The sequence below is a fragment of the Chelon labrosus genome (genome assembly GCF_963514085.1).
Source record: "Chelon labrosus genome assembly, chromosome: 23".
NCBI lineage: Eukaryota > Metazoa > Chordata > Actinopteri > Mugiliformes > Mugilidae > Chelon > Chelon labrosus.
This window is the reverse complement of record NC_140356.1, coordinates 4595293-4606694: the sequence shown is the minus strand read 5'-3', so window position 1 is coordinate 4606694 and position 11402 is coordinate 4595293. Positions and strand designations below refer to the sequence as shown.

General features: G+C 41.3%; 1 protein-coding gene across 1 annotated transcript; it reads left to right on the top strand.

Moving 5' to 3' along the window:
- Positions 1 to 1032: 1032 nt before the first annotated feature.
- On the top strand, positions 1033 to 10747 carry LOC311508865 (NXPE family member 3-like; the record flags this gene model as incomplete). The annotated part of the gene is made up of 6 exons (XM_084573854.1): positions 1033 to 2205; positions 4040 to 4507; positions 5239 to 5534; positions 6199 to 6269; positions 9787 to 9993; positions 10077 to 10747. Exons 1-6 carry the CDS (start codon positions 2095 to 2097, stop codon positions 10745 to 10747), a joined length of 1824 nt encoding a protein of 607 aa, XP_084429980.1. The 5' UTR covers positions 1033 to 2094.
- Positions 10748 to 11402: the final 655 nt, after the last annotated feature.

Below are 11402 nucleotides of genomic sequence, written 5' to 3'. Positions count from 1 at the left end.
ATAAAATCAGCCAGTATCTGGTGTGACCACCATTTACCTCACGCAGTGTAACACATCTTCGCATAGAGTTGATCAGGTTGTTGATTGTGACCTGTGGAATGTTGGTCCACTCCTCTTCAATGGCTGTGCGAAGTTGCTGGATATTGGCAGGAACTGGAACACGCCGTCGTATACGCCGATCCAGAGCATCCCAAACATGCTCAATGGGTGACATGTCCGGTGAGTATGCTGGCCATGCAAGAACTCAGCTTCCAGGAATTGTGTACAGATCCTTGCAACATGGCAGATGAGCTTCCCTGAGACAGGTTCTGAGAGTTTATGCAGAAATTCTTTGGTTATGCAAACCGATTGTTGCAGCAGCTGTCCGAGTGGCTGGTCTCAGACGATCTTGGAGGTGAACATGCTGGATGTGGAGGTCCTGGGCTGGTGTGGTTACACGTGGTCTGCGGTTGTGAGGCCGGTTGGATGTACTCCCAAATTCTCTGAAACGCCTTTGGAGACAGCTTATGGTAGAGAAATGAACATTCAATTCAAGGGCAACAGCTCTGGTGGACATTCCTGCTGTCAGCATGCCAATTGCACACTCCCTCAAAACATGCGACATCTGTGGCATTGTGCTGTGTGATAAAACTGAACATTCTAGAGTGGCCTTTTATTGTGGCCAGCCTAAGGCACACCTGTGCAATATTCATGCTGTCTAATCAACATCTTGATATGCCACACCTGTGAGGTGGGATGGATTATCTCGGCAAAAGAGAAGTGCTCACTATCACAGATTTAGACAGATTTGTGAACAATATTTGAGAGAAATGGTTATTTTGTGTATAGAAAATGTTCTAGATCTTTGAGTCCATCTCATGAAAAATGGAAGCAAAAACAAAAGTGTTGCATTTATATTTTTGTTCAGTGTATATCAGAAAAACTGAAATCATTTAGAAGGTTCTCAGAAGTAGAAACCTTCCTTTTGTGCGTCACATATTCCACACATTAGGACAATGACTGTGTTTACATGGTCTTTAGCATCCCGGTTTTGAGGCTTATCCCGGCTTTGAGCATATCCGGGATATGGTGTTTACATGGAACACAGAGAAACCCGGTTATTCATATCCCTGTATACATGATAAATACCAGTAACCCGTTTTCCGATCACTGTATCCTATCTGTGCATGCGTGTTTCACGTCTTTTTCAATGTTTTCCAACGCGACCTAACTTGTTCAACGGAGCGAGGTGGAAAACCAGCGTCACGTAGCTTTTCTGCAACAGATTTGAATACATCAGCATGTCGGTGTTTTCTGCCACTTAAACACGTCGTTATGTTTAGTTCTTTCATGACTTTAAGGGAAAATTCTGTCTCTTCGTCGCTCCAAAAGTGAGACGTTCTCGTTGCCGTCATGTTGTTTGTATATCTAGTGCGTCACTTGGCGTCACTCGCGCCTGCGCAGACAGTGGGCAGCCGTCAGAAATCGGGATAAGGTGTATACATGCTCCAGTATCCCGGCTTCTATCGGAGTACTCCAGGTAGCAAAACCGGGTTTCTTGAAATCGAGAAATGGGCATATCCCGATTTCTGAATTCGGGATATGGTGTTTACATGGACAAACACAAAAACGGGATACTTCAAAAACCCGATCAAAATCGGGATACTAAAGACCATGTAAACATGGTCATTCTTGCTTTTCCTCCATGCCACGCCACAACTCCTGTTTGTTTTCACCCGGATGAAAATAACCTTTTTAGGGGCAAACTCGACCTCGTCTCAGGGTCTTTACATCACCGCATTTGAAGTTGTGGCCGAAATACGCCTGAACAGTCAGCAGAAGCACACATGTATCACATGTTTGTGTGATGAACTGTTGTGAGGGTAGCTTTGCAGATTGCAGTGATGTAGTGGCCTATACTGTTTGCTCATTCAGAGGAATTTCTAGGATGGCAGAAGTCAGTCTTGCACGCCGTTTGTTTGAACAGAATTGGAGATTTAGCATGCATTACTTTCAGTTACACCTTAGTTTTGATACATATTTCTTTTAATCCAGAAGCAGATGAAACGGTTGCTTTACTACGCCACAGCTAGAGATGAGGACTGATCGCCTATCATGAAGGTCAGAAGACAGAAATTCAGCGCTCATCTTCAGAAGTATGGCAGCCTCTTTCTCTTCTTGACCGTGTTTGTCTCAGTCTTCGTGCTGTGGAACATGGACATGCTGGTGAGTCCTAGTGTCTGCGTCCTGTTTTTTAAATTTACTGTTGTTAATATTCTATGCTTCTGTTACTGGGAATACATCTCATCACAGAAACTAAAACCGTCAACGTGTATGGGTCATAAATATATGGCTTGTCAAATATGTGCAGTGAAGCCCCTAAACTGTCGGGTACTGCTGCTCTAACAAACATGTTGATTGTTTTCCCTTTGGTAAAATCTGTAAATCACTGCTATGGTCAGTTTTAAATGACTCTAAGCCTTTGACTTAGACACCATGGCTTAACAACCAAACTAGTTATGCACAATGAGCAAATTGCATAATTAGCGGTCCATGCAACGAAGATGGATTTTTCTTATTATTATTTTGCTTAGCTAAAAGTGTCTGGCCAGGACAAACTGCAAGGGCGAAAGGCATCAAACCTGGTAATTTGGTTGGAGTCCTGGCATTTCACTTTGCCAAGGTGTCAATACACATGCCTACAGCTAGTTGGCGCTATGATAAGCCCATTTACGTGTTGGCTCATATCTCGAGAACCGTGTGCCCTAGAAACAAAATTCTTTCTCCCTTCGATTCCTTACATAGCCCTGGTTCTAATGGACTAGACCATGCCCATTTCCGCCTGCCATGTTCTTTCGCCATTTTGAAAAAATTGCACCTCAAAGCCAAATAGACTCCCGTTCATCCAGTTTTCACCAAACTTGGCATGTATCATTTATGGACAAAGATAATGAGAGGTTTTCAAAAGAACTTTTAGCAGGGTTATTGATTACAAAGTTAATGGCTAATTAATTTTTACGATGAAGTATATACCCAAACTTAATCAAACTTCATCACTGATAATAATATGATTCTGTACAAGCACCCCAACTTTTGTGACCCTTGGTCTCTAGGGGACGCTACAAAAGCAACATTTCAATATCTCAAAAATTGCAATAGCTAACTGAATGCAATTTGCCATACACAATCTGTAAAATATTGTGTAGACGCCCATCAAGTTGTGTGACATTACGTCTACAAGGAGCACTACAGGTGACACGGAAACATTTTATATGACCTTATAAATACTGCTATTGACTGTATTTTTTCAGCTTTGCATTTTAAAATTCAAATTTCCAGTAACCTAGCATTCTTAGATGTTAAATAAATAAACATCCTATAGCGTTAAGTACTCTAGTAAAGGAGCAGTGGTGAAACGGTGGAGTTTTACCCTCATCATTAACCTTGCTTGCAGTTTCTACTCTCTCTCATTTGCTTCACTTAACCTCACTCTCATCTACTGTGCTCTGTAAAGATTAAGCAGTGGACGTCAGTGAGGTTTAAGGGAATTGGATTTGCTCCATTGGTGGGGTTTGTGGAAAGTCCAATGTCTATGCATTAAACTTTTGTGTGTCTTTAAACCATAAACGTCTTCGTCTTCCCTGTCAAATATTAAGCACGGACCCACCTACACTACATCTGGACCAATAATATCCCAAGATAAAAATAAGCCAAACAGAAACCTTTGAATTTGACATCTAGAGATAAGATAAGTTACAATAATAAAACCTATCTTATCTAATAAGGCCTTATTTTATATTGGGATATTATTGGTCCAGTATAAAAAATAAGGCCCTGTAAGAAACCTTGCACAAGGCAGAACCTCAGTTAAATAATCCTTAATCCTTGTCCTTGTTCCCTTGTACAAAGCAGATTGATACACTTTAAGTCAGTGTAGTTTTTCAAAAAATCAAGCAGGGAGAAGCCAAATCAGTTCCTGCAGCTTTCATCACTTCCCAAAACACAGTTTATTTTGTACTCTTTAATACATCTTTGTCATCATGTCTTTACCTTCTGCCAGTTTCAGAAAAAAGCGAACTCCCCCATCATCATCCCAAGTGTTTCCTCCATCATCATCCCAAGTGTTTCCTCCGACCCCTACATGCACCATGGCTTCTGCACCTTCCAGCCTCTGTCCCCTAAGGAGGCTCTTGAGGAAGACATAATACTAGAGTCCATCGCTTGGCCTGAAACTCCCCCTTTGCCATCTCCTCTGTCCCTAAATGTTACCAGCGATCCAGCCCACAGCATCTTCACGATTCTCCCGAGGACGGCCGGGGGACAGTGGCACGTAGGGGATTCGCTTGAGGTTATGATCAAACTGTACGACTTCCAGGGTCGCCCCAAGAAGTCTGGAGGGGACGTCTTATATGCCCGACTGCACAACGCCACTCTGGGTGCAGGGGTGGCAGGGCAAGTGGTAGATCATCTCAACGGCTCCTATTCCGCTGTATTCTCTTTACTCTGGGAAGGACGAGCACAAGTTGAGGTGATGTTAATACTCATCTTGTAAAACTCGGTCCTAGATCCAACTGCATGGTATCCAAGTTATGCATTTGCTTCTCACTAAGTAACTGTCACCACTCATATCGGCTTTCCTTTTATATACAGTACATGTAGTTTCCAATGATATTGTTAGCAGATTTAGCTGGATTAGACAGACGTGGCGTCACATTTCTTGACACCATTTACAGAGATTGACTATACAAACCATAGTGCTATCAGATTTAGCAGCTACAGTCAAGCTCTCCAGCTTTAAAATTAGCTTAATGAGTTGGCTGAAAAGCTGCTTTTAAAGATTCAAGCTGAAATGAGAAATGTGCTATTGTAAATATTGTGGACATGTTCCCTCTTTTCTTTATATGCCTTTCTAACCACAAACTCCATAACCCTGCTAGCTTGTATAATGGACGACAAACACAGATTATGGTGAATCCTTACACTACTATTACATCTGGACTGAGGCTAAAAACTACTATTTCAGGCTAAATGTAGAGTTGGAGTTGGGGTCAGTGCAAGAGTTGGGGTGTAAGGGGTTGGGATATGATCCTGTTAGTAGCTAGTGAACAAAACTACTATTAAAAACGGCAAAATGAAAGATAATCAGTAACTCAATAAACTAATTGGATATAGGAAATGCTTTGAGGGTCCTTACTAGCTGGACTTTACTTATAAGACAGACGCTAAATGATGCAAATTGACCCTTCTCTGTCCTATCAGGTGAAACTGGTTCACCCCAGCGAGGCAGTCACGGTGCTGCACAGGCTAACCACTGAACACCCCGACAGGCTTAACTTCCAGAGCCTCTTCCGCTCAAACCGACTAACTGAAGCTACCACCTGTAGCGTATGTCTGCGTCCAACCCAGCAGCCACTGTGCAACTACACTGACCTCCACACGGGTGAACCGTGGTTCTGCTACAAGCCAAAGAATCTCAGCTGCGATGCCAGAATCAACCACTCCAGAGGAAAATTCTATCAAAACCTAAAGCCCAAGGAGGAGAAGCTCTTTTTAAAGTGAGTGTTACAGATGGCTATAACGTGTGCTAATGTCTGGCAGGAGTTTTGGGCTTAATTATCCCAGATTCACATGGCAGAGGAGAATTCAGGTCTCGGACATTGACGCCATGTTTGGTCCAGATTATGATGTTTTGTGAGGGCTTTACATTTGAATACTGCATGCATACTGCATCAGTATTCTCACCATCTGCAAAAAAAAGGTGAGTCTACAAGGAGAGAGAAGGACGAATCTTGTAGTATGTGCATGAGCCCTGCAATAAACTGGCGACCTGTCCAGGGTGTACCCCGCCTCTCGCCCGATGACAGCTGGGATAGGAACCAGCCCCCCCGCGACCCTTCACAGGTTACAGAGGATGAATGAATGAATGAGTATGTGCATATTTGAGATTAAAGGGACAAACAGTTGTGAGGTTTCCCTTTTGGAAGGATTTCAAAATTCCTGTAGTCTAAATCAAGTTTAGGATATAAATCAGAATATTCAGTCTGAATCACTGTTGGTGATTTAAATTTTTTCCGAAAGATCGCTTATTTCTTTAAGCTGCCTTACAAAGTAGCAAACTGTTGCTTACACAGGTATGCATCTTTTTTTTTATATTTTATTTTTTTCATAATTTTGGTTAAAATTGTGGAGTGTGATTATATTGTGTGTCCTTTGCTTCAGTGGTGTCAACATGAAAGTGTCCATTCCAGCTTCAGGACCTGCCAATGTCACTGTGTTGCCAAAAAAGAAAGGTGAAGCCCCGTTTTTACTAATACTGATGGAATATAGAAGGTGAATGTGTTACAGATTGTTAGAAGAACTTGATGTTAGCGATACATTTAGTGGTAGGGAGTGAGGATAGCCCATAAGAGGCTGAGAAAAATGAATTTATAACTACATCATTACAATACACTGCAAACAAAAAGTTGTCGAGTTTCTGCTTTTGGAAAGCTTCTAGCAGCTAGCAGGTACTCTGACCACAACTAGCAGTGTTAACGGTGTTCTGTCAATGCTCATCTAGTTTAAAATAAGTTTTCCATACTGGATTATACATCCAGTGATACGTAAAGACCGGCTCTAGTACACATAAAGAACAATGAATTTACACTTAATTGCAAAACCATTAGGTACACTAGTGGAAATGCATTCTAATATAGTAGTCCTGCACTACATCCCCCTTCATGGCTGTTCTAATATTCAGTTTATGGCAAAATAGTGTTAGAAAGGTGACAATTCAACTGTATGATCATTATGGATGATGTATTTTGTGGTGCTGTCAAACTGGATGGAATTAAATGTCTATTATTCAGCACTACAACACGACTAAAATGGGGTGGTCAGAATAATAGAAACATGTGAAAACACAACTTAATCAACCTCTCTCAGTAATTTTAAACTAATGCTGAATACCATAACCCTCATGAAGCTAAGATTTAGTGCAGGACTGTTAAAGGGGAACTATCATTTTTTTACAACCTGGACCTCATTTCTGGCATAAAATACGATCGTTTACTCACCCATATGTCATTTGGAGTCATTCGGAAGACATTTAGATCCACGTATATCCATAGTGGGGTACCTGGATTCGGTGTCACTGTGAAAAATGTTGACACCTTTTGTAGTTTTGATAAAAACTGTTTATTAGTGATGGGTCCGGCATCGGCGCATGTGTCGAGCTCATAGAGCGAAACCCCGTGTCGGTGCGCGTGTCGGTTAAGAAAAAGTCATGTAACCGATACAGACGCTGTTTCGTCCGTCACCGAGTCGCCAAACTGTGTTTATAAAGAAGCGCATCTGTGAACGGGATGCGTCTCTGCAAAAGAAAAATAAATAAATAAATAAATCCTTGAACTTTTGAATTAAAACTCTTCCTTCAAGTCGTGATATGGAGCTCCAAAGAAATAGGAATAGGACATTTATTTATTTATTTTCTTAATAAAAAATTTGTTCAAAAAGATCAGTGGAGTCTCTCGACTCGGCTGCCTGCAATAATGTTTACGGTCCAGCAGGTGTCCGTATTGAGTAACAGTGACACAGTACCGACACTGTATCGATACCGTTTGGGTAATGTGCCGCAACGCTTCACGAGGCCTCATCTACCCATCACTACTGTTTATTTTCCTCTCGCCTTCTTCTCTTCTCTGCTCCACTGGCATAACTCCGCTTCATTTTCCTCAACTCAAAACCGCGCCAACAAATTTGTTTTGGTACCGTCTTCCTGAATCAAGCCTGCACATGCGCATTAACATGGAATAGTCAATTGCATGAGGGGGGGGGGGGGGGGGGGCAGTCAAAACAATCATGATAGATTAAGCATGTTTATGTATTTTTAAGAGCACGAATGAAGACTGAAACAATAATAATTACTTTAAATGGAAGAAACCTTTATTAAACACTTTTTATGAGACGTTTGGGGTCCCTGGAAATCTCGGGGCCCCAATTGCCAGAGGTGTATAAAGTACTTCAAAAAAATAACTAAGTAAAAGTACAAATACCATAACTGAAAATGACTTTGGTCAAAGTTAAAGTCACTCATAAGAAAATAACTTGAGTAAAAGTCTTAAAGTAGCTCACATTAAATGTACTTAAGTATCAAAAGTATCTTGTGAAAAAATATACTCAAGTATCATAAGTACAAGTAAAGTACAAAGTATTTTTATAGTACGCATAAAAAGAAGTAAAACAACCAAAAATGGTTCTCCCCTTGTTCTCTTTTCACTTTCAGGTGAATGAAAAAGATGTGGTACGATAAAACAAACAAGAAAAAAACACCTGTAGAGTGAGTGAATCTATGTATCTGCCTGAGAATAAAATAAAGGGTCTGTCTGCATAAGAACACAAAAAAGTGCCTCCTATCTCCAAGTCACGGGTGACTGACGTCTTCTACCGAAGGAGATCCTGTCAGTGTGGTAACGTCTTCCGTGTCTTCCTCATCAGCGTTAACTGCGGAGGTAGCCATTGATGCCCGCCTCCCCGCGCATCCCGTCCTTAACCTCGTGAGAGTACCTTACGTTGTTCCTCTCGTCCTCTCGGACACGCCCATTCCAGATAATCCTTCGATGATTAATTATATTTCTATTTTAATTTGTAACGAGTAACGAGGTGGCAAACGTCACAGTAACAGAGTAAAAGTAATTTTTTTAACGTTTAAATGTGGTAGAGTAAAAGTAAAACTCCTGGTTAAAAAAAACTACTTAAGTCGCCTAGTGTAACGATCTGCCGCGAAACTCGTTCATTTCACCAATATTTTGTTATGATACACTAGTGCTATTTCCCGTTGAGTCCAGAGTTACCTGTTATCATCATCCGATGTCTGTAGATTGACCTAACCTCCTGTGGATGATGTCATCTCTGTTTACCTGTAATTGCTATTATATTTTTCCGATTCTGAGGTTGTGGACGACGACTTTGTTTATGATGGACGTCCTTACCGTTTTGAGCCAGAGTATATGTATGAGGAGCTCATTGAAAGGAGGATGCAGAGGCAGAGAGAGGAACAGCTGGCCAAAGAACAACAAACCGCTGCACGTCCGCACTGCACTAGCGTATCATAACAAAATATCGGTGAAATGAAAGAGTTTCACGGCAGATAATGTGTTATTTAGAGGCTGCGTTTTGGTGCCCCAGTCACTCCCACTATATGGATATACGCGGATCTAAATATCGTCCGAAATACTCCAAATGACACCAAAGTTATATGGGTGAGTAAGCGATTGTATTTTATGCTAGAAATAAGGTCCAGGTTGTAAAAACACAGTAGTTCCCCTTTAAATTAGGATGGATTTGTTTTAAATAGGGCGCCAATGGAAATGGAGGTTATAAGTCCACAAAGGTCAACTGTTTTGTGAAGATAGAAGATAATATGTGCCTTTATTGGTCCATCATAGGGGGAATTAAAAAAGAAATACGTTTCTATAAACCTCTCCATCAAAGTGGTGTAGAACAGAAGATTGAATAATATAAAAGGAAAACGTGAAATAATAAAACAATGGAAGCTGCAAAAAGTTGATATGAACATTCGCAATTTGACAATTTCACAGTTCTTCTGTAGAGGTTTGCTGTGTCATATAATGTGGCGTTGTGCATAACTGCTGGCAAGAAAACTATATACAGTATGTGTGATGCATTTGTATATGTAACTGCGTTCATTATTAGCATAATGACTTGGGAGTGAGTGGCACAGACACATTAGACAGAGACCACAGTGTTGGTCTTTTCAAAGATTTCAAGAAAATATGCAATAAAGCCAGTCTTAACTTTTCTTCCCAGGTCAACCTGAAGTGAAGAGCCTCAAAGTGAATTCTGGGCCTTCTGGCTATTACTACCAGGGTGAGTGGCGAGCACTAGATGGCACCATAGTTCACCACTTCAACACATCCTCAGCCATCAGTAAGTGTATGAAGGGAAAGGCTGTCCACCTGTATGGAGACTCCACCATCAGACAGTGGTTTGAGCACCTCACCAAAGCACTGCCAGGTAGTTGGCCCTCAGTGATTTTTGGCCCCAGTTTTAATTTCGTCAATCTTCAACCTAATCTGTTCCATCTGTAACACTTTTAGATCTAAAGGAGTATAACCTGCACAGCCAGAGGCAAACTGGGCCTTTCTTAGCCCTGGACTATGCAAATAACATCATGGTGACGTACCGCTGTCATGGTCCTCCTATTCGTTTTGGCAACGTCCCACTCAGCCAGCTGCGTTATATTGCCAATGAACTGCGTGGTATAACTGGAGGTCCAAACACTGTCATAGTTATTGGCATCTGGTCACACTTCAGCACTTTCCCGATAGAAATCTACATCCGACGGCTGCAGAGCATCCGCAGGGCAGTGGAGCAGCTCCTGGACAGGGCCCCAGGCACGCTGGTCGTGATCAGGACTGCAAACCCCAAAGCTTTGACGCTCTACGAGACACTGACCAACAGCGACTGGTACTCGCTCCAGCGTGACAAGGTGCTCAGGGCCGTGTTCAAAGGATTGAATGTTCATCTGGTGGATGCCTGGGAGATGGGATTGGCCCACCACCTCCCACACAACCTCCATCCACAACCTCCCATTATCAAGAACATGATTGATGTTCTCTTGTCCTATATATGCCCCCAGTCCTTCACACTTAAAAAGAAATCACTAAATTCTCGAAGTTCGGATCAAAAGTTAAAAAGCCGTAAAATAATTACATCTAATACTAGAACAAACCAAATGGTGACAAACAAGACCATTAATAGACAATAGACAATAAATAAATGTAAAAAAAAAAAAAAAATGCGGTTAGGTGTTTAAAACCCAACAAAAGCAGTTATAATCATAAAATATTTTTCTTAAAAAAAACTTGCGATCCAAATATTCTGGAGTTCACAGAGACCAAATGTTGAACTAAAAGGGCATGAGAAATGGACACAAACATAAAACATGTATGCTGATGTTATTATGTATCTGGCAAAACTATTCTGTAATTCAACTAAGTGGCCAAGAGACTAAGTGAACTCCTCATATAAGGCGGTCCACTTTGCACCAGCGGAGCTACTCTATGAGGTAGCTTTTTATCGATCATCATTTATCAGTGGTAAAAGGTCCAGTGTTCGTGCTTGTTTGCAGTTTGTAGATGGTATTTATAAGATATTGTGGATAAATTAAAGTTATATGGGTATATTTACAATTTGCTAGGTTGATTAACTGACCATGTCTAAAACACAACACCAGAACATCTGTTAAAAGACGGTCCTGCTGTAGATGTTTGAAGTTACTGTACCAAAGGAAGTGGGCCTGTATATTACAGCTGCTCACATGAACATGTCTCTGCATCATTTTTGCCTATAAGCCTCAACTCTGCCCTTTGCACACGTTTTTAAATCCAAAGTTGCTGTGCTGAGTTTTAACTTCTGTCCCC